This window comes from Martes martes (assembly GCF_963455335.1).
Source record: "Martes martes genome assembly, chromosome: 7".
Taxonomy (NCBI): domain Eukaryota; kingdom Metazoa; phylum Chordata; class Mammalia; order Carnivora; family Mustelidae; genus Martes; species Martes martes.
The window spans coordinates 131274833-131298511 of record NC_137894.1 but is presented as its reverse complement, the minus strand read 5'-3'; the positions used below and the strand labels follow the sequence as shown (position 1 = coordinate 131298511).

The following is a 23679-nucleotide window of genomic DNA, read 5'->3' as shown; positions in this document are numbered from 1 at the left end:
GCAAAGAAAGGGCAGGTGGGACTTCTCAGTCTCCACAGCTTCCTTACCCCTCGCTCTCTCCCCGGTTGCTTCCGCAGTGCTGCCCGGCCAGCCTGGGGCCCTCGGCAGGGAGTGTGCGGACCAGCCCGAGCTCGCCAACTGCGATCTGATCCTGAAGGCCCAGCTCTGCGGCAACGAGTATTACTCCAGCTTCTGCTGCGCCAGCTGCTCCCGCTTCCAGCCTCCCGCTCAGCCTGTCTGGCAGCAGGGATGAAGGCCGGCCGCGGGCCCGGTCCCGAAGCAACCCTCGGCCTGTGGCCTCCGGCTGGCAAAGGGATCTGTCCTTTAGAGAAGGGGCCCTTTCGGGCCGCCCGGCTGGCCAGCACCCACCTCGCTCTCTGCCACCACAGGCGGCTGTCAAGAAGCATCTGCTTGGAGAAGGCCACCCTTTCCGGCCTCCTCCCTCATTTCTGTTATGAAGGATCAGTTCACGGGGTTCTAAAGCAAGTGACCAGGGTTCTCGATTCATTGAAAGCTGGGTGGGGAGGTGTGTACGGGTTTCGAAGTTACCATGTATCTCCCGGGCACACTGACTCCTGCCGGGTCAAGCCATTTCTCTTTGCTAGAACGCCCTCGCATGTGGGGTCAGACAGCGGGTCCACTGCTCCGGTCGCACTCACCCTTCCGGGCGGGCAGCTTCAAACCCAACACCCCCCCCCCCCACCAACCCCAGTGCGGACAGTTAATGGCGCGCTTGTGAGCACTGCCGCTGAGTGCAGCACGGCACATGCGCTCAGGATGGGGACGGGGTGAAGGAGCAGCAGCTGGTGCCGTCAGCACGGCCGAACTGGGGGAGCACCTTCCTTTCCTCCGGAAAGACCCCCCCCCTCCTGAGGCTAACGTGCAGAGCCTGGCTGAGAGGGTCACCTCACCCCGCATCGAGCTGACCCGCTCTGCACAGTGACCAGCGGGGACCCTCTCCTCCCCCAGCAGGAATCTGTGAGGCAGAACCAGGCCATTAAAAACCGGCACCAGCAGGACAAGGGAGAGAAGGGGAAGGCAATGTATGAACAACGAAGCGGTTTCCGAAATGGCTGGAGGTGGCAGAAGTCGCCTCCATCTCTCAGAACCTCCCGTTCCTCGCTGCTGCTAAACGAGAGGCCTGGATTCAGCGAGCTTCCAGGTCCCTTTCCACGTTGACCTTCTACACATCCTCCAGAGGACCGGCTGGACCTGACAGGTTATTCCGGGACATAGGAAAGGCAGGCATTACGGGGAAAGCTGACTTTTATTACCACCACACTGGCTGGAAAAGAAACTGCATCATGGGCGAGTGACACTTCTTGGTCTACCTCTCAGTCAACACAGGAAATGTGGATTAGGGGCAGAGGCTTTTTTTTTTTCTTTCCACTTAAAAAAAAAATACAGAGGAGGCTCCCCTTTCATTTACCATGGCTAATTTTGCTATACAAACTGGAAACTAAGGGCTACTTTCTTGGACTCCCCAGTTCTCCCCAATTGGCAACATCATTCAGAAGGTGAGTTCGAGGGTTGCTAGCTCTTCTCAGAACTAGTCACAGAGTACTGGGCTAAGGTTATAGCAAAGAGTAACACTAACAAGCTGGACCAGTGGTTCTCAACCCTCTTCCGTGCTGGGAGCTTTTTTAGTTAAAAACAACAAAAAACTGAACTTGGGGGTCCCCCCACCACCACTCTGACTTATTGGCCTGGAGTAGGGACCAGGGTGAGGATTTTAAAAGCTCCTCAGGTGACTGTAGTATGTATCCAAGGCTGAGACTCACCGCTCCAGCAGGGCCTTTCCGGTGAACCTCGTTCCAGGGTATTTTCTGATGACTGGGCTGGGGGTGGGGAGGGTGGGGCTGAGATTCTGTACCTCTGCTCACTCCTAGGTGCAGTCCATGCTCCTGTTTCAGACCACAATCTGAGCAGCAGGAGTCTGACATCAGAGATATGCTTAGATCAACCAAAGCCTAAAGTATAAACACAAAAGTGAGTTTTAAGAATATACCAGTCCTGAAGGGCAAAACAGATGAAAGGGATGAATTCAGAGGTACAATCTTCCAGTTAGGAGTCACGGAGAGGAAAAGTCTAACGCAGGGACTATGGTCAATAATACTGTAACAGCATGTGTGGTGACAGATGGTGATCGCACTTACCGTGGTGAGCACTGTGTAATGGACGAACTGTTGGATCAGTATGTTGTACACCTGAAACTAACACTGTGCCAATTATACTTCAATAAAAAAAGTACACTAGTCCCAATACAAGATCTTCTAGCCACCAAATCAGGGTTCTGTAGCAGCCGCCGAATAGCAGAACAGACCAAAAAGAACTAAAAGGCAACATATTTGCTGATAAAGAAAAGGAGAAAGACCAGCCCTTCATGGGCAAAAGCTTCTACCACGAACATTTATTTTTGTTAAAGCAGATTATAAATTCTCATCAGTACAAATATATATAACTTACATTTGATTGTAAGGCCAACGTTCAAAAGTAAAAATGAGATGGGATCTCATGTTGTTACCAGAGGTCAAGAGGCCGCAGCTGGCAACAGATGCTCTGCTCACCACAGGTTTGGGGCGGGGAGGAGGGGGCGGACGCACACACGGCTAATGAAACTACAATCTCCATCCCCACGAAACTCCTGGGGACAAAACGTAAAGGACAAAACAAAACCCACCAAGACCCACATGACAAACCAACACAGTAACCTGCGCTCCCGTCAATGGACGTGATTATGTCATTGTCACCTTAGTGTTAGAGGACTAACATAAACTGCAGCAGTACGGAAAAGAAAATACATATTCTCTATAGAGTGTACTTAGATTGAGTCCATTAAAATAATGACATTAGAATTTCATCACAGGTTCAAAACCAGGACAATACTGCTCTTTCATTTCTTTAAAACTACAACCTAGTGACTGTATTGGTCATATGCATGATTGTTGCTGCAATGTGCTACTTACAATGAATGATACCAAGTAAGCTAGGATCCCATCTGCACCTCCCAACCTTTCCTCTCTCCGCTTTGATAGGCATCACTGATAAATCAATCTTATGTACAATTTCTTACAGCTAACCCTTTTACCTTTGGCAAGATTACTTACAACTCATACAACTTTTTAATATTGAGAACTATTTAAAATATTCTAAATGCATAAAAATAAAGATTTTGGCTTTTTTTGATATATATTTATAATATTTATTCTTACTCAAAGTGGAAGCTCAACTTTGCCCCTAAAATATAGCTCTGTTGGGCAGCTGCTGATGTGCCCTCCTGGGAATTCTGGCGGCACAGCCTGCCTCTCGTCCCGAGCCCAAGCACAGGCCACCATGTTCTTGACCTGACAGGCCAGTACTGAGAGGCGGCACGTGAATGGCCTGAAAAACAAAGGGAGATTGTTTTGCTTCCCGTTGTGTTTTATATTCCAGTAAATGTGCTTTGAATACAAATTCCTGTTCAGATACTTCTGCCTCTCTGTTGCCAGAGATTTGTAAGGGGCTGAGGGAGAAAGAAGGGGACAGAGGGCAACATTTCTTTGACTTCTTTAGCCTAACTGCAAGACAACTCTTCTCTAGGAATGTTTTTTCCATTTTTTTAAAAAAAATCACCTTTCCTAGCACAACTCTGCCTGGACATGCTCCTTGGGACCTTTGGGATTAGTGAAAAGTATACTGACTGGGAACACAAAGTTCCCTTTGCTCCTTTGACCTCTGCCCCTGCCCTTGCCTAAGTACAGACAAAATAACGTAAGCCATAGAGACGGCTTAAAGTTCAATTTCAAATGTCTTCTGTAAATCGCTGGAGAAAGGATTGGTGGGAGAGGGGTTAGTACGCTGCTTGGACTTGCTTTCTAATGCAGCCCACTGGGCTTCGAAAGGATCCACTGGGCAGGTGCCCACAGGAACCTCTGTGTGCTTATCTCCTGAGGCCAACCTGCCATCGTCTACACCATTGAAAGCTGCAGAACCGTTGAGGTGCTGAGCAGGCGGTTTAAAGAAGGGACTGGCAGTAGCACCGCTCGTCTCATACTGAGGGAATGTCTGCTGCTTGACCAGGCTGGGAGACTGATGGGGGTGGGTGGCCTGAGGGTGGCCTGCAGTGCCAAACACGTTGGCTACCATCTGGGAGGGAGTGATGCCCACCACAGGCACATTAGGGGCTGGATAGGGCATCCCATTGGCCACAGGATAGGACTGGGCAGGGACAAAGGCTGGCTGCAGGGGTGGGACCACACCCACTGGCACGGGCTGAGAGGCGAGGAATGCATGCCCTTGGAAAGGCGGCGCTGGCTGGGTCATGGCAGTGGGTGGAGGAGGCTGGAGAACTGGCTGCAGTGCAGCGGCAGAGGCCTGGGGCTGCTGAGCCCGGACGTTCTTGGACACCTCTTCTAACCAGCGGTCAGCTTCAGAGGGCGTGCGTCTGTGACCAGCCTGGAAGAGACCTGGAGATGCAGCACCAGAAGATTGACCCCACTCGGTCCCTGGGAACAAACACGATGGAGAGAGACAAAAGAATCAATCTTTAGGGGCTTCTTTCCTTACCTGGTAACCTTGGTTACCTGGCTGATCCTAACATGTGGATACTTCGTGGTTCTGGCCGGTGGGAGAAAAGTCTCTTTAACCAGCTGAGGAGGTATTGTTTTAGGACAAAGGGAACGACGTGTCAGACCATGCTGCTGTCTCAGCCATACGGAGGAGCTGTCTAGATAGGGCTCGACTGCATGCAACGAAGGCAACTGGCTGGCATCAGAAACCCTTTCCTACTGCTCTACTGTACTCCATGGTACAGAGACCAGCTTGCACATGCTCTACAGGGCCCAAGGCGATTCATCTTCTGCTCTAACAGAATAAAAATAACCAGTGACTTGGCCATATGCCTCACGGCCCCTGTCTCACTTCAAGACACATGTTATCCTTCAGGTGAACTGCCTTCATTACTATTTAAAATTTGTTCTAAAAAATTTTTTTTTTGTTCTGATTTTACAGTTAACAAATGTTCACTATAGGAAAACTGGGAAGTACAGAAAAGCAAAAATGAAGTACTTTTGGCAGCCCTTTCTGTAGGCCTGCCACCCAACTGCTATAGGCATGTCCACACACATCCAAATTCAGTGGCTGCCTCAGGGTAGGGCACAGGAATCTGTATTTTATGAAAGCTCTACGGGTTGGCTCTATTTCATAACCCTAAGAACTACTGAATCTAATCTCTTGAGTTTGTCTCCTTCGCCATCTCTTTCTGGGGGGATCATACTGTTCCTGAAAGGATTCCTCCCTGGTTCCCACTCAGGTAAATGGCTGATTCCTGAACAGGCGTCACTCATCTGATCCCAGAATCCTCACCATCCATGGCCACCTTACCCGAATGTGTGGCTGCAATTCCCTTGTTAGCAGCATCAGGGGCATGGGCCCAAGGGTTGGTTTCACGCACAGGCATTGCTACGGGTGCTAGAGCGGTATGGGCTGGCTTAGCAGCAAGCACATGGAAGGCTGAGTCAGTGCCATTAGCTACAATGGGAGCAGACAACATCGATGGAGTTAATTCATGCAGGGTGGACGGGCGACCCCCGGAAGCTGGGTCAGTCAGGCCAATGTGCGATACTGGTGGAACAGATAAGACAGAAAAGTTGGTGTTGCGATAACCATGCCATCTTGCAATGGATACACAAATCTTTTGGCAAAGAGGGAATTAGAAGTTGTAATTAAGATAGCTACACTGGGGGCACCTGGGTGGCTCAGTGGGTTAAGCCTCTGCCTTCGGCTCAGGTCATGATCTCAGGGTCCTGGGATGGAGTCCCACATCGGGCTCTCTGCTCAGCAGGGGGCCTGCTTCCCCTCCCCCTCTGCCTGCCTCTCTGCCTACTTGTGATCTCTCTCTCTCTGTCAAATAAATAAAATCTTAAAAAAAAATAAAATAAAATAGCTACACTGATTTAAAAAAAAAAAAAGTCAAATGACCGTTCTAGGAAAATATGTGTACAGGGGGAGAGGGAATGAAACCTAGAAAAAAAATTTCCAATTAAGCTGAACAAAGCTGCTTTGTCTAACAAGCAGCAAAAATCTATTCCAGATATAGCTTGGCCTTTGGTATAATCATGTAGATAAAGTATTTCCTTCTCCTACCACTCTTCCAAAAGTTCAAATGATGCCAACAATAACAATGGGTTAAATATAATGATCCCTTATGATCATTAATATACTTCATTAACATTACTTGAGAATGCATCATCCTATCTAATTCTCTCAAAAACCCCCTAAGGCTCGTATACTCATGCTATAAATGAGAAATCAAATTTGGTATATGTTTTCATTTGGTTAATAAATTTGTAATTCCCTACAGAATTAATCTCATCTCTCTTTTCTGAAGATTTCCCCCCTCAGTAATGTTCAAAATATCTCAAAGTACTATTATTCTTTCCTCTCTCTTTATTAAAATCTCTTAACCTTTGCTCCTTTACTCCAGATACCTTTTCCAAGAGTTTCTGTTCCTTAGCCCAGCTCTCTATCGTATTTAGTACAGAGCAGACAAGCAGGCACTGTTCCTTGCCCTTTGCTTTTAATCACTCCCTCTTTAAGACCAGGCAACCATGCTTACAGCATTGGTACTATTTACCCCAGGGCTTGTCTGAAAGACTAGCTCATCCACAGACCGGTAGTCTGGGGAAAGGGAAAGGACTATGTTCTATTCAGTTCTGTATATCCCACTGTAAACAAGCACAGAGGCAGCAGAATGTAACAGGTAGGATATTCAGAGAGACCTGGGTTTGAATCCTGACTGTGCAATTTGGGCAATTTACTCAATCTCTCTGAACCTCATTTTCCTTATCTGTAATGCTTACCTCAAAGGGTTGTTGTGGAGATTAAATGAGGTGAGAAAATGCATGAGTCCTCACCAAGATGTGGCAGCCACAGTGCTAATAAGTGCTCAACAAATTGTGCCTACTATAGGTATTATAAATATTTGTTATATGAAATGAAAAGCCATTTGGAGCGCATGATTATAATGGACTTTTTTTTTCTTTTTGTTATTAAAAAGAGACTGAACGAAAGCATGTAGTAGCTTCCTCTGGTAGGAATAGGGTACTGTCTCCAACAGCAAATCTTCTTCTGGGGGCACCTGGGTGGCTCCGTGGGTTAAAGCCTCTGCCTTCAGCTCGGGTCATGGTCTCAGGGTCCTGGGATCGAGCCCCGTGTTGGGCTCTCTGCTCATCAGGGAGCCTGCTTCCCCCTTTCTCTCTGCCTACTTGTGATCTCTCTGTCAAATAAATAAATAAAATCTTAAAAAAAAATTCTGAGCTCTTTTGCAAAAGAAATAAAGAAATGGTGATTATAAGAGTTCAAATTCTAAAAGTCTATAATTTAAATTATATATAGACTCTTTGCGGACTTCAGAGTCAAAACCAACTATTAACTCGGCATCTATGAGAACAACTTTTAGTAACTCTTCAGTGCCTTTACAAAGGCAAATTTTAGGACACTTGTTATAGAAGATGAACTAAAGAGCCAGAAGAAGTGCCTTTTTCTTTAACAGCCTCTTGTGACAGGAGGAAGATGAGGTGAGTCCAGGGCTTCTCAGCCTTGGCACTACTGACCATTTGGGCCAGATGACTGATTCCTTGTCACGAGGGCAGCTATTGGGTGCACTGAAGGATTTTTAGTACCATCCTCAGTCTCTATGCAGATGACAGTAGCAACCACCCCTTCCAGGTTTTAACACCCAAGAATGTCACCAGTGAATGCGAAATCTTCCCTGAAGGGAGCAAATTCGCCCCGGGTTGAGAACTACTCTGCTAAGAACGCATAGCTGTGTGGTGCCTGAGTGGCTCAGTTGGTTAAGCATCTGCCTTCTGCTCGGGTCATGATCCCGGGGTCCTGGGACTGAGCCCCGCATCAGACTTCTTGCTCAGCAGGGAGCCTGCTTCTCCATCTGCTGCCACTCCCCCTGCTTGTGCTCTCTGACAAATAAATAAAATCTTAAAAAAAATTTTTTTAAAAAAGGTATACACTGGAACCAACTCTGATGACTGCTGGTTCTAGAGAGCTAGCTGGAAACACTCTTAACGGTTAAGTGGCAAATAAAGCAGGGCGTGGGGGACTACAAAAGCTCCTAACAGAATGGGATCAAAGATGATAGGTACATGCAGTATGAATGCAGACATTTTAGGAAACAGGACTGGGACACAGAACAAAGACATTGTGGAATAGGGAAATTAAGGCATCTGAGACATCATCAGACAGGGAAATTAATGGGTCTGACCAGCTCTTGGGAAGCTCAGGGTGCCAACCAACAGTCAGTGAGCTGTGCCACAGAAGTACAAGCTTTAAGGAGAACTGAGCGGGCCAAGAGGGTACCAACCTTGAAAGGCAGGAGACTGCGGTGCTATCACGGTCCCTGGTTTGGTCATTGGGGCAGATGAGAAGGGATCCTCGGAGGGTGTGCTGAAGGCATTGGTGATCTGTGAGCACAGGGAGCTGATACTCTCTGCCTCTCCTTCTACTTCTGGCACTGCAAGGCAAACAAAAAATGGCTCCAGACAGGAAAACTGAGTAATTCTAAAACAGAACAGTATGATGCTAGGTGGCATTTCTATAATGCATCCCTTATTTGTGAAAGAAAAGTCTCAACTGTCAAGTGGGGCTATAAAAACAGCTTTAAAAATTGATATAAAGGGGTGCCTGGGTGGCTCAGTGGGTTAAAGCCTCTGCCTTCGGCTCGGGTCATGGTCTCAGGGTCAGGGGATCGAGCCCCGCATCGGGCTCTCTGCTCGGCGGGGAGCCTGCTTCCCCCCTCTCTGCCTGCCTCTCTGCCTACTTGTGATCTCTGTCTGTCAAATAAATAAATAAAATCTTAAAAAATTTTGATATAAAATGTCAACAATTCATATACTAAGGACTATCTTCCTCCCTGCCAATCCCCAGACTTCTTTATATCCTTTCCTGTGTGAAACTACTGAGAACTTGGTGTTCTCTTTTTCTGCCAGTTAGATCTTTCTGGAAGACATCTCCAACCTGTTTGTCTCCCAACTAGTTTCCAAGGTCTGGGTACAGTTCTGGAGCCACTTAGTAACTCTATCAGGAAATGGGTTAAAGTCAGGGGCAGCAGTGCAGCTCTTTTTCTCTGTAAGAAGCTCCGACCATGTCATCACTCTTTTTTCCAAAGTTGCAAGTACAGGGGCACCTGGCTGGCTCAGTCGGTTAAATGTCCAACTCTTGGTTTCAGCTCATGATCTCAGGGATGTGAGACTGAGCCCTGCATCAGGCTCCATGCTGGGCATGGAACCTGCTTAAGATTCTCTCTCTCCCTCTCTCTTTAACCCCTTCTCCCACCTCCCCACCCCACCCCCTGCTCTAAAAACAAAAACCAAAAACACCAAAGTAGCAAGTATATGAACCGTGATAACATGAAAAAGCAAACTGGGGTCCAGGACTCCAGAGGCTTTGTTCTTAATAATGACTCTGGGATACTTCTACATCACTGGGGAAGCTGATAATATGTGAACCTTTCTTTTTTTCTTTTTTTTTTTTTTAAAGATTTTTTAATTTATTTATTTGACAGACAGAGATCACAAGTAGGCAGAGAGGCAGGCAGAGAGAGAGGAGGAAGCAGGCTCCCTGCCGAGCAGAGAGCCCGATGCGGGGCTCGATCCCAGGACCCTGGGATCATGACCTGAGCCGAAGGCAGAGGCTTTAACCCACTGAGCCACCCAGGCGCCCCTGTGAACCTTTCTTTCACTCAGCTGTGAAAAGAATGTTTTTTGTTTCCCATCTGCTCCAGGGGAGAGCTGAAGACAAGATCCTGAAAGCATCTGGAGTTTCTGTTTTTACAGGAGCTGAGAGCTGGAAAGACCCTCAGTAATCATCTAGTCCAATTGTTGGTAGGTCTAGTTTCAACAGTCAAAAAAAACTGAACTGGGGCGCCTGGGTGGCTCAGTGGGTTAAAGCCTCTGCCTTCAGCTCAGGTCATGATCTCGGGGTCCTGGGATCGAGCCCCGCATCGGGCTCTCTGCTCGGCAGGGAGTCTGCTTCCCTTCCTCTCTCTGCCTGCCTTTCTGCCTACTTGTGATTTCTGTCTGTCAAATAAATAAATAAAATCTTTAAAAAAAAAACAAAAAACAAAAAAAAAAAACTGAACTCTCTGAACTTTTATATATCACCAGCGGGAGTGTCTCACTGAAACACACCTTCCTTATATCCTGTTATGGCACTGGCTCAACATGTCTCAGAGCAAAGTAAAAAAGAGCCCAAAAAAGCACTGACCAGATCTGACACTTTAGCTCCGGATCTTATGATGAGGATAGAGCTACCAGGGTGGCTCAGCTGTACAGGGGCCACACAAAGGCCTGTGTGGCAGTTCTGAAAGGTAATGGATATGTGTGAGCAAGCCCACTGTCTCTGATGAACAACAGATTTCTGATTTAAACAGGAAACCCGTTTAGAGTTTCCTCTGTATGGAGCCAACGAGCCACAAGGACAATGAGCACTTATCCATTTCTTCTGGTACATCTGACAGTAATACCATTTGAAGAGATGTGTTTCCAAAGCCTTTTAAATTAATTCTCTGTTGGGTCCCAAATGGTAGAATAAGAACGGAAACTCGAGACCCTTGATGTTTGGAAGTAGGTTGGCTGAGAGGTAGTGTACTTCCATCAGGACAAACTGCAAGCCTTGCAGCTCGGTCCACGAACTCCCATCATGGCTCTGTCACCTATTTGTTGAAGAGAAATGAACAATTCACATCCCCCTGCATGAACCTTAGTAGTCTCCTAGGGGGTAATGATGCAAGATACATATAACCAGCAATCAGCCTCAGAGTGAGAGGGGTGGCTAGTCTGACGGGATTAGTGTCTCCACCAGAAGTGATGATAACGCTTCTGTGCTGGAGCACCAGTGAGTCAGGCAGATGCTGCATTACCTGCATTTTTTATGGGGAAATCAGTCTTCCTCTGCATAGTGGAAGGCAACTCGTTGATGCGCAGGGAGAGCTGGCGTTTAAAGGGTGACATCTTCTGGCTGAGAGCAGGAAATCCTCGGAAAGAGCCTTGGCGAGCAAGTTGTTCAATGGGTGCGTGCCGGCGTGGGATGGCATGAGGATTGTTCGTCTCCAGGGAGGCAGTGGCATCCGAAGTGGGAGAGGTGGGAGAGGACGGGGATGGGGCTGTATTGCCAGGGGCCACTGATGAACCAACTGTCTTATCTGTTTCAGCTCAAGAAAGTCAAGAGAAAGAGGACCTTAGCAGTCTTCAAATAATTCCAGCTTATAACGTGGAGGAACTCCAAACCCTCCTAGGTCCTTTTACCCAACTCCTTCCCAATGTGTCTCTTAAAGGACAGGTTAAAAGCAGCGCTCAGATCTCCTACATTTCAGACAAATAAAAGGTTTAATATCCTACTACACGTCATGGCATATCTACTAAGACACAAATATTAGATCTTTGATTCTCATGCAGGGATTCATAACTTAAGACTTAAAGACTCTGACCAAGATTAAAAAAAAACCAAAAACCCAGCACCTATGAACTCCTATGTGAGGTCCTTTAAAGAATGATGATTCATAGTTTTCAATGCTTGTTCACTTGCTTTTTTGAGGGGAGAGGACTTTGGGAGTGCCAGGGACAGAAAGGTCCAACCAAGTGTTGGTTAGATGTTAAAGAATGTCATAAAGCACTCTTTTTAAAATCATAAATAATGTGCATTTGTGGCTCATCAGAATAAAGGCAAACAGAAGTAAAATTTTAAACTGGATTACACCTAAATACATAACCATCTCCTTGTGAGCACCAGCTGAGTCCCATTCTGGTGGTGGTAAATCTCTATCCGCCTCTGCTCATAATCCTCTAGATGCTAGGACTCAACCACTTCAGCAGGTGCTATGTGTACCAAGGAGGAGTATTTGGTGTTATTAAAGAATATGCTTCCAGTCTGAAAAATCACTGAAGCCCACTAAATAATAGCTATACATATTAAATTTTCTGATAAGAATAGCATGGTGTTTTTTATTCTTCGGTATCTGGTGCAAACATAATGCTTATAAGACATTTTTAAAAATCGTAATCAAGAATTTAATTTCAAATAAAATATATATATATTTTCTGGCTTTAAGAATTAGAGTTGTTTGAGTCAGTAGTAGTAGACTAATGGTATTCTCTAAAGTGGCTGGTTTAGAACTAAAAGGATAGAGTAAAAAATGAGCAAGTTTTTATTAATGTAATATTTAAACTGAATGGTTTAATTCCAAAACATTCCTCGTCGGTTTCGACTCTAGCTGTACACAAGAATGTGAAACATTTTTCCTAAGCCCTATCACTTAGTTCTACAATACACTCAAACCCGACTTTGGACAACAGACCCCTGAATAACTCCCACAGGCATTTCTGCTATGCTGCCATGTGTACCTGCAAAAAATTCACCAACTCTGCAAAAATCACACACTAACGTTAACAGAGGCTTTGGGAAGAAGATAGGTTAGCTTCTCAAAATCTATGGACTTTCTTCACTAAAGCACTAAAACACAGCTATCATCTAATATGAAGTGCACACGGCTGTGAACTCTCTGCCCGCACCTGCGCCCAGCATCACCATCAGCGGGCCCCTTGCATCCTGAACCTGGAACCTGTACTTCCTCCTTCAAGATGTAGGTTGTTGGTAGCATTTGCTTCTCAGAGAGATCAGATGCATCAGAATTAGAAGTCTGTTCTAGGATGTGGATTTCCCCAATTTTGTTTTAAACGTGGGGGGAACAGAAGGTTTAAAAAACTTTTTTAGAGTTATAGTACCAATAACTACAAATTACCCTGAACCACAAATAAGTCTGTTTGTACACAAGGCAAAATGTTAGGGACTCCAGCTTAAAATTATAATTTAATATATAATTTAATGTATCACTCTGGCAAATTAAATGAATAAATTATCCTAAGTAATGCTTATGATACTTCATTGTAGTGGGCACTGTGCTTTTGTGAGCAGCCCCTGAGACCTCCTTATCAGCCAGGCTCCCTCAATGTAGCTTCTTCAAATGTCCTCTCAGCCTCCTCCCCAGCTTCCGGTAATGGAAACAGTAAACATCTCAGAAGCCACAAAACAAGCCACTCTAATGGAAAGGCCTTTGTTTAGGTTTTCAGCTTTGTTCTGAAGGTCTTCGTAAATTACTAAGAGTTCTCTCTGACTGTGAGAAAGCTTACCCCTGCGAGCTTCCAAATGTTAACTTGCATAAATGCAAATTGTAGCAGAACAGACTGTACCTTTCTTGGCGTCTTGGATTTGTTTCATAATTTCCTCTCTTTCTGCTTGTTCGGTGGCTGTTGTAACGCGGAACGATCCTTCTCTTGTAAAAGTGGTCCGACTGGCATCAAAAGTAGCAGTCACTCCACATTCCTTCTCCCGCTTCTGCTTCCGTTCTAAACAGGCCGCAAAAGCACAGCCTACTGCATGACTCAATCTTTCACCCTGTACGTAACAGAAGGTTTAAGAAACTTTTTTAGAGTTACAGTACCAACAACTACAAATTAGCCTGGACCACAAATAAGTGTTTTTTACACATGGCAAAATGTTGGAAACTCCAGCTTAAAAATTGTAATTTAACATACCAATATGGCAAATTAAACGAATAAATTATATCAGGTCATGCTTATGATACTTTACTGTGGTGGGCACTGTGCCTTTGTGTGCTGCCCCAGAGACCTCCTTATCAGTCAGGCCCCCTCTGTCACTCATGTTAGCTCTGGCCATCAGCTTAGGAGATGCTACTCAAGGTCTGAAGCCCTAAGTCCTGACACAAATCCTGCATTTGCCATTTAGGGGAACAGTGGTAATAGGTACCAAGCATTTCTAAGAAACTACTGGAAAGGCAGGGCAAGTTTCAGGAGGCTAAACAGACTGTCGACAGGATGTAAATTTAAAACTTTGGCTAACTAAATACACCTCCAGAGATGACTCAGGAATTATGAAAAGGAAAGCTTAGCTTTCTCAGTCTCCCCTTTCCGAATGCTCCCTCCCTAAACACCCTTCCCCATTCTAGGCCCTCATCACTTTGATGCTTTCCCCTTTACCTTCCCTATCTTCCAGCTCTCTTTTACCTCAACTCTCCCTCCCACCCACACACAGGTGGATTTCGTCCACCACACTCCCTACTTATAAAGGAATTAAATAGATAAAATTGATTTGTTTGTGTGTGGGAAGAGAGGAGAGTTTATATAAACTAAATATTGTTTTAAAGATAAACTGGGTAACCTAGAGTAAATTTAATAAACTCAATGGATTATTTTTATCAGGGTTATCTGTATTTTAAACCATATATCTAATTGTGGAATAAAAAAGTTAGAGATGATACAGTAACTACTGGTATCACTAACAGTGAAAAAAGTTATTTGAGGACAGGGAGCTCTCTGTGGAATTCTCAAAATCACACAGTATAGGCAGCTACTCCTACATATGGTTCTGAGCAACTTCCCTGCATTTTATATGCCAGTATCAGATACAATAGGAAGTCATGTATGAAATGCCTTTTGTCACACATTTATAAACTGTAAGATTTCACATAACTGCCTACTAAGAACTGACAGTTACTTTTTATTCATCCACATGAGTTTCCATCTAACTTCTCAGGAGGATGATATTAAGAGTACAGCACTGAAGCATGAAATAGGAGAGAGTACTGAAAAAATTTCAGAACCTGTCTGCATCTGAACAGCTCTATTCTAAGAACAGAGCTACAGCCCTAAGAAGCTTATTTCTCCTAGGCCTAGGGCAGAAGTTCTTGAAGAGAGACCCTCTCCAAGTCCCTCCATCTGCGATCCACCGAATTTTGAAAAACTCTGAGGGTGGGGCCTAACAAACTATTTTATTTTTTTGAAGATTTTATTTATTTGTCAGAGAGAGAGAGAGAGAGAGAGAGAGCAAGCGCACATGCAAGCAGTGGGAGTGGCAGGGCAGAGGGAGAAGCAGGCTCCCAGTTGAGCAAGGAGCCCAGTGTGGGACCTAATCCCAGGGCCCTGGGATCATGACCCGAGTTGAAGGCAGATGCTTAACCGACTGAGCCACCAGGCACCCAGACATCCCAGCTAACACACTGTTTTGTTTTTTGTTTTAAGATTTTATTTATTTATTTGACAGACAGAGAGTAGGCAGAGAGGCAGGCAGAGAGAGATGAGGAAGCAGGCTCCCTGCTGAGCAGAGAGCCCAATGCAGGGCCCGATTCCAGGATCCTGGGATCATGACCTGAGCCGAAGGCAGAGGCTTTAACCCACCGAGCCACCCAGGCGCCCCAACAAGCCCTCCAGGTGATCCTGATACAGGACAACCACCAGCCAAGGAGATTCAAACAGCCTGAAGGACCAGGATTTGACAATAAAACAGTGTTTTAATTAATGTAAGGGAACTCTTTGGATTTTGTGTAGTAATAGCAAAATACATCGCTTTGTGACTTACTGAAGTCACAGAAGAAGAAAGTGTAGTTTATTTACTTCAACTCATTCTCAAAGCACTGTGTCAAACAAAGGAGGAACATTTGACAATATTAGCCACCATTTTTAGGGCAGTGACCCTGTGCCAAACTCTATACTAAAAGTACTTTTATTAATTTACTCTTCACAACTGTTATCTCCATTTTATGAAAGTGGAAACTAAGGCTTAAAGAATATTAAATGACTTGCCACAAATCCCACAGTTACTAAGAACCAGAACTAGACCTGAAACCCAGATCCGAGTCAGAGCCTGGACTCTTAATAGTTTATATCACTGTCTCCAAGAGCTTTTTCTTTTTTTAAAATTTTATTTATTTATTTGAGAGAGAGAGAGAGAGAGAGAGAGCGAGCCGCATGAGCAGGGGAAGGGGCAGTAAGAGGGAGAAGCAGACTTCCTGAGCAGGAAGCCTGATGCAGGGCTCTAACACAGGACCCTGAGATCAGGACTTGAGCTGAATATCAGATGCTTCATCAACTGAGTCACCCAAGTGCCCCTCTCCAAGAGCTTTGAAAAACATTCTGGAGGGGCACCTGGGTGGCTCAGTGGGTTGAACCTCTGCCTTCGGCTCAGGTCGTGATCTCAGGGTCCTGGGATCGAGCCCCGCATCGGGCTCTCTGCTTAGCGGGGAGCCTGCTTTCCCCCCTCTCTCTCTCTGCCTGTTTGTGATCTCTCTCTCTGTCAAATAAATAAATAAAAAAAAGAAAAACATTTCGGTGAATTTTACAGTATGGCCACCGCTTTCCTTTCAGATAAACCCTGGAAAGAATATACTGAGTTGTAGCCTTCAGGAATGGCTATATTGCCTTATTCTGTCTGGACTTTAAAAAACTCCGTAATCACAATGATAAACTCAATGCTCTACTATAGTTAAGATCATCATTCTCTAAGAGATTTGTCTCTTGTCAGAATTTTGAGTACTTTATGTGAAAGATGATAGGTTAATTCTTTTTTTTTTTAAAAGATGTTATTTATTTGACAGAGAGAGTGAGAGGGCACAAGTAGGGGGAGCAGCAGCAGGAGAGGGAGAAGCAGGCTCCCCACTGAGTAGAGAGCCCAATTTGGGGCTTGATCCTAGGACCTTCGGATCATGACCTGAGCTGAGGCAGATGCTTAACCATCTGAACCACCCAGGCGCCCCTAATTACTCTTTTTTAAAGACTTTATTTATTTGAGAAAGAGAGTGGGGAGGGGCAACAGAGGGAGAGAGAGAGAGCAGCAGACTCCCCACTGAGCAGGGAGCCCGACAATGGGCTATCGTGACCTGAGCTGAAAGCAGATGCTTAACCAACTGAGCCACCTAGGCACCCCCAACTTCCCCATATTTTTAATCAAAACTAAAAGTTTCTACTATGCAACAATTTCTGCAAAGTTCATCACACCATAATTTCAGTATATCCTTTTTTTTTTTTAAGTAATCTCTACCCAACATGGGGCTTGAACTCATGACCCCGAGATCAAGAGTCACATATGCCACAAACTGAGCCAGCTAGGCACCCCAGTATTTCTGTTTTTTAATTAACTGAAAATATATCTCAACTCAGTTCATTCATTTGTAGAATTCCTCTGCAAATAAATTTATAAACACCTTTTAATGCCAATGTCTTTTTCGTTTGTTTTTGCTTTGTTAGATTTTAAAAAAAATTTTTGAGATGCCTGGGTGGCTCAGTCAGTTAAGTGTCTGCTTCAGCTCAGGCCATGATCCCGGGGTCCTGAGATCGAGTCCGGCATTGGGCTTCTTGCTCAGTAGGGAGTCTGCTTCTCCCTCTGCCTGCAGCTCCCCCTGCTTGTGCTGTCTCTCTCTGACACAAGTAAATCAAACTGTTAAAAAAAATTTATTTGAGGGGCGCCTGGGTGGCACAGTGGTTTAAGCCTCTGCCTTCGGCTCGGGTCATGATCCCAGCGTCCTGGGATCGAGCCCCGCATTGGGCTCTCTGCTCAGCGGGGAGCCTGCTTCCTCCCTTCTCTCTCTGCCTGCCTCTCTGCCTACTTGTGGTCTGTCAAATAAATAAATAAAAAATCTTAAAAAAAAATTTATTTGAGAGAGAGAGAAAGTGAGGAGAGAGAACAGGGCAAGGGACGGAGGGTGAAGCAGACTTCCTACTGAGCAGGAAGCGCAAAGCAGGGCTCAATCCCAGGATTCTGGGATCATGACCCAAGCCAAAGGCAGATGTCCAACCGACTGAGCCACCTAGGCATCCCTAATGCCAATATCTTCTACCTAGATGTATTAGCAAACAAAAACATGTAAGAATCTTGAAAATAGTTCTTTTTTTTAATTATATTGTTAGCCTGAATATAGTACATCATTAGTTTTCGATGTAGGGTTCAACAATTCATTAGCTGCGTATAACACCCAGTGCTCATCACAATACATGCCCTCCTTAATACCCATCATCCCAGTTCTAATAATTAAAAATTTCAAGTAAAGTTTGGCAGCCACCATCATCGGAGCACTTTTACTTTCCTTTAATGACCTTGGCTCTCAGCTAATCATCTTGCTCTGAGAGCTGCAGGGTCACACCGAGAGTGTGAACTGCCTGAATAAAAGGAATGAAAGCGGCTCATTTAGGCACTTCCAAGTGCTATAAGAGCAGGTACTTATAAAAAAACGTAGTGGGGGGGGCACCTGGGTGGCTCAGTGGGTTAAAGCCTCTGCCTTCGGCTCAGATCATGATCCCAGCGTTCTGGGATTGAGCCCTGCATCGGGCTCTCTGCTCAGCGGGAAGCCTGCTTCCTCCTCTCTCTCTCTCTCTCTGCCTGTCTCTCCACCTACTTGAGATCTCTGTCAAGCAAACAAACAGACAAACAAAAAAACAAAAAACAAAAACCGTAGTGGGAATTGCTTAGCTGAGCCAACCCAGAGTGAGTTTGGCTAGCTGAGGCTAGTCATGATGAAGTCTACACTGCTGGACTCACCGTGTCCTTGACAGCCATGAAGCAATGACAGATCCAGCGCCGAGTGGTGCCGTCACGGCATATGTAAGAGAACGCTCTATCAAAGTTCCTATCTGGGGCACAGAAAGAAACTTTTTCTATTGTCTGGTCAACTATGAGGTCCTGGAAAAAGGGAAACACAAAGGAATAGAGGATTTACCAGGTTATTCAAGGTTCTCAGAATAAACACGGATGCTCATTTCACAATACAGAGTCTCTAAAACTAAAGCATCAAGACTATGAAATAGCGAGATCTGAGGCCAGCAGTCTGAATACTAAGAATTTGATGAAGAAGACATCCAAAGAGGCACTTTGCCCAGATGCCTCTCTCACTTCATCTTTACGTTCTAAAACAGACACTTGCTGATTTTAGTCTTATCACAGTACATTGCATGTTCAATTTGATAATATATGTAAATCAATAAATTCCATCCAATTCCCATAAAGTTTATATTAACTTAGTGATCATTTGATTTTGAGTATGACTTTGTATACTTGCTGAATGGCATTGTATCTACACAGTATAAACATTACACAAAATGTTTTTTAAAATCTTGAGGCTCTTCTATGTGATACACCCATAGCCCAGAATCCCTAGATGCTGAGGTGGGGCTGCAAATGCTAAAACAAATGATTTAAAAAAATGGCTTTTATAAAGCATCACTATGAGATTTTCTGTTGCTCCACAAACTTGCCAGCCAATTTTTAAAAACTTTGGTGGCTCACTATGCTTTTATTTTTCATAACCTTGATTATTATGAATTTCCTCTTTAGCAATATAATTCTTCAAGTCTTTTGGATTGTCTGTCATTTTTCTTACTGACATGTACGAGTTCTTTATATATTCTAAATATGAGCCCCTTATAGATTGTACACATTGCAAAACTTCTTTTCCATTCATGATGGGTCCAAGGGTGAAAAGCCACCAATCACTATTATCACTGAAGTGGAATTAATGCCAGTGCTATATGTAGCCACCAGGGGGCAATATCACCTATGAACTGGTATAAAACAAAAACTGCCTCCATGTACAACACATTTCATCCAAAACACTAAAGAAAACTATACAAGTTCTTAACAATAAGCTAATTAAATGATCACGGTTTCCAATAACAGTAATAATGTACATTTAAGACTATCACTTCTTCTAAACTTAAAAAAAGGGGGGGGCCTCAGATGAAGGGCAAAAGAACTAATTCAACTGTATTAATAGTTATACCTAAAATGTATCAGGTAAGTTATCCACCAAAACTGCTCTTTAGCTGCCAGACTGTCTCTCCCTTTCAGTGACATATGAAGTTTTTTGAAAAATTGACTTCTTGTTAAAATTTCTCCAGACTTTAGGTCTCTTAGGAAATTTAAATTAATGACTAAATGTGCTTATATAAGACTTAATGCTCTCTAATGTCAGAGTCTATGTCTCCGTTCTTCTTCAGGCATGTAGGATCACTTTCTTTCAAATGAAAAATGCCATCTCTGATATAAGATATTGTGCAGATTCTAAGTGTTAACCAAATGAGCCATTTACTAGTCCTTAAGATTTTGCTTAAATTGGCTTTTTTAAGTTAAACAGCAGGTTAATTATTTCAAATATCACTTTCTAAGAATATAGTTCCCTTTATTAAGGAACAAGAAGAAATTTCAGATGTGGTCTTTTTTTTTTTAAACTTTGGTAAAAGGTCCATTATATTTTACATCAAATTTGTGGGAGTAAACATTTTCTTAAAATGTATAAGAACAAAATCCTAACATTAAATGCAAATGTTTACTACACTAAACATACTGTTACGTAGAGCAAAATGTGAGAATTCTGTTTTTCATAAGGTTAAATGAGTAACTGAATTTGTTTTCTGAACACTAGTCTCTCCAAAGACTTTGGACAAAGTGGAAGGATACAGAGTGACTACAGCAGCTTAACGGCATTATATTTGATCATTAGGGATTTTAAAAAAATGAATAGTAACATTCACGCTTATAAAATTTTTACCTTAGTTTTCTCATCCACAACTCTCAGTCCATCTGCTGATACCCACAGGACTGCCTTAACTGCTTTCTTTCCAGTCTTTTAAAGAGAAAGCAAAAAGGAAGGGGGGAGACACAAACATACATAACATTAAAAAAAAAAGGTCATCTTCCATAGAAAACATTGACTTTTGCCTTCCAAAAGTCACAAGTACAGATGGAGTCCAAGTTCAGGAGGGGTGCCCAAAGCCAGATACTCAAACCAAACTGCAGAAACATTCAGGAAAAAACAAGCCAAAGCCATTATTTTAGAAACACAATGCAAAACAATAAGATAAAATTAAGTAAAGGGGAAAGGACAGGTGGACTCAAAACCAAGATATCACATTCCATAAAGGGCAAAGAATTCATAAGTAGATTCTATACCCCTTTAAAAAGTCAACCAAGAAAACCAAGAGTCAGATAAATATTAAATACATAAGGAGTTACACCACAAGTAGCTTCTACGAATGTATTTACTATAAAAAGTAATACACAGGTCTAAACTGAGATATTGACCTATCCTTTGACTCATAATGTATATAGCAGAAACCGCAGTCATCTGAACTTTTCATGTTAAACACCCAAGAAGTCTTCATTATTCCTTTAACAATCTTTAAAGACCATTATTTCTTCTGTCAGGATTAACACAGAACTTGTTTAGTTTTTAATTTGATATTAAATGCATGGAGACATTTTGGGGACATAGGAGGATTAAAAAACTTGAAAAAATACTAATATTATTACATGAATTATTTTTACTGGCTGAGAAAAGACTTCTTTTGGCACACAAGAATCATATGAGAATAAGCTGATGTACACTTTCTCCTGTGACAGAATGAAAATGGGAGAGTGGGACTTTATAATAGTAATTTAACAGCTTCCTGTCTCTTCAACTGCTTTAAGGATACAAGCAAAATAAAACGAAAGCAAAATAAAGGCTAAGAATAGGTATCAGATTATAAAAAGTATAAATCAAAAGGAATCTGGTAGTAAAACTGCAGCAGAAGCCTGTAGAAGGGACAGAAGAGGATAAAGAAATATCTACCACTCTCCTCTGTATGTGTCTAAGTCCAGCGTTCCTCCATATTTGTTTAAATGAACTGTGTACTCCCCTCCAGGCTCATCATTTCCACCATTACAAGGCATTTGATAAGAGCCTATTACATGCCAAGCAGTGAACACTGTCCACTGAAAGGCAACACTTCGATAAACAAAAAATAAATAATATAATACAGTAGTAAGTGTTATAGTAGAGCTGCAAACAATGTATGACGTCAGAAAGGAGGCATGCTCAAATCTAACTGTGGAATCAGGAAGGTTATTCAGAGGAGAAGATCAAGTAGGTACTGAAATAATTTTTCTAGACGCACAAGGTAGGGGCAGGGGGGTAGGGAAGTGACAGGTAGTGGACATAATAGGCAGCAGCAGCAGCATAGGACATGGAAGCAAGCAACGTGGCAAATCTGCACTCCATAAATACTTCAGTACGACTCGAGAGTAGGATGGGTGAGTAAGGAGTAGTGGGAGATAAAGATTAGGAAAGGCTAGTCACGGAGGGCCATGTATGCTTACTGAAGAATTCTATCTTAATTTTGTGGGCAATTAGGAGCTACTAAACGAATTTTTAAATGCATATTTAAAACATCACTGTGGCAGCAGTGTAGATGGACTGGAAAAAGACCGACAGGAGGCAGAACGACTACAATATGATTCGAGATGATAGATAATGAGGGTTAAGCTCTCTTCATTGAGAAGGATAGAAATGAGAGCGTTCTAAATGGAAAACACAAGGGAGAAGTCAGAAAATGCCTCTCAGATTCCTGGCTTGGGTAATTAGGTAGAGAAAGTACTACAACTAAGAGAACAGAAGAAATGCAAAAGTAAGTTTAAGGGGGGAAGAATAAGAGTTCAGTTTTAGATAAGCAAAGTTTGGAATGCTTGTGCAATATTTGGAATGCTTATGCAATATCCAGGTAGAGATGTATAACAAGTAATTGGATACATAGATTTGAAGCTCAGCAGAGAATTCTAAGATGGAATTTTAGTTTTGGGAAACATCAATCATGGGAGTAGTAAGAAGACCAAGGACAGGAGAGATTATCAACAACTAACTGGGAGAAGATGAGTCTTTGAAATATTAGAAAAGGAAAAACCAGAAAGACAGGAGAACGGAGAGACTAGGGTTACTGAAACTAAGGGAGAAGGGTTTCAAGAAGTAGTGGGGGTCCAAAATGTCAAATGTTTCAAAGTGATCAAGCAAGAAAAGATGTGCACTGTGTCCACTGGATTTAGCAATGAAGATGTGGTAGAGTGATAAAGCTTGTAATGGTTAATTTATTGTGTCAAATTGGCTAGGCTATGATTTTGTTTGTTTTTGTCAAATAGTAGTCTAGATGTTGCTTTGAATATATTTTGTAGATGTGATTAACATTTACAATCAGTTGACTTTAGATAAAGGAAATTACCCTTGATAATATGGGTGGGCTTTGTCCAATCTGTTGAAGACTTTAAGGTTAAAAACAGGTTTTCCTAAGAAGAAATTCTGCCTCAAGTCTCTGACATAGAAATTCTGCCTGAGCTTCTAGACTGCTGGCTGGCCCTACAGATTTCAGACTTGCCAGCCCCAATAATTGCATGAGCCAATTCTTAAGTCCCTCCCTCTCTCTGTATGTATAGACAGATACCTAAATGTATACATATACATATGTGCGTATGTGTACACAATCACACACACACACACACACACACATATGCACACAAAGAGAGAAAGAGATGGTGGTTCTGTTTCTCTGGAGGTCCTGACTAATACAGAAGTATAAGTCAGACTAGGATAAGTTAAAAAGTAAAAGGCAGGAAGTGTCTGTAAATATTACTCTCTTTAAAAAAGCTTTCCTAAGCTTTTGGGCAGCAAAAGAAACCATCAACATAATGAAAGGGCAACCTACTGAATGGGAGAAGATATGTGCAAATGATATATCTGATAAGGGGTTAACATCCAAAATACAGGAAAAGAATTTATACAACTCAACACCAAAAAAACCCCAAATAATCTGATTAGAAATGAGCTGAGGGCTTGAAAAGACACTTTTCTAAAGAAGACATACAGATGGCCAAAAGACACATAAAAAGATGATCCACATCACTAATTATCAGGGAGATGCAAATCAAAACCACAATGAGATATCACCTTAGACCTGTCAGAATGGCTAGAATCAAAAAGACAAAAAGTAACAAGTGTTGGTGAGGAGGTAGAGAAAAAGGAACACTCAATCACTGTTGGTG

The 23679-nt window shown here is 43.3% G+C and overlaps 2 protein-coding genes across 14 annotated transcripts in view; one reads left to right on the top strand and one right to left on the bottom strand.

Annotated features, from left to right (window-relative positions):
* PAPLN (papilin, proteoglycan like sulfated glycoprotein) overlaps positions 1-1423 on the top strand; it is a 28875-nt gene extending 27452 nt beyond the window's left edge. Inside the window, exon 27 of the mRNA XM_080809645.1 lies at positions 78-1423. Coding sequence (XP_080665771.1) covers positions 78-253 — 176 coding nt within the window. The 3' untranslated portion in view covers positions 254-1423. The remainder of the gene's footprint in view (positions 1-77) is intronic.
* Positions 1424-2395: 972 nt separating this feature from the next.
* The window catches only part of NUMB (NUMB endocytic adaptor protein), a 194197-nt gene continuing 172913 nt past the window's right edge, over positions 2396-23679 (bottom strand). For 7 of the 13 annotated variants that reach the window (XM_080809641.1, XM_080809631.1, XM_080809642.1 and 4 more), the window contains 7 exons: positions 20381-20455; positions 18376-18516; positions 13239-13443; positions 10913-11203; positions 8357-8506; positions 5362-5601; positions 2396-4484 (listed from right to left, as the gene is read on the bottom strand). In XM_080809641.1, coding sequence (XP_080665767.1) covers positions 3769-4484; positions 5362-5601; positions 8357-8506; positions 10913-11203; positions 13239-13443; positions 18376-18516; positions 20381-20455 — 1818 coding nt within the window. In that variant the 3' untranslated portion in view covers positions 2396-3768. The remainder of the gene's footprint in view (positions 4485-5361; positions 5602-8356; positions 8507-10912; positions 11204-13238; positions 13444-18375; positions 18517-20380; positions 20456-23679) is intronic. The other 6 variants (XM_080809634.1, XM_080809633.1, XM_080809635.1 and 3 more) reach the window with 3 other exon arrangements.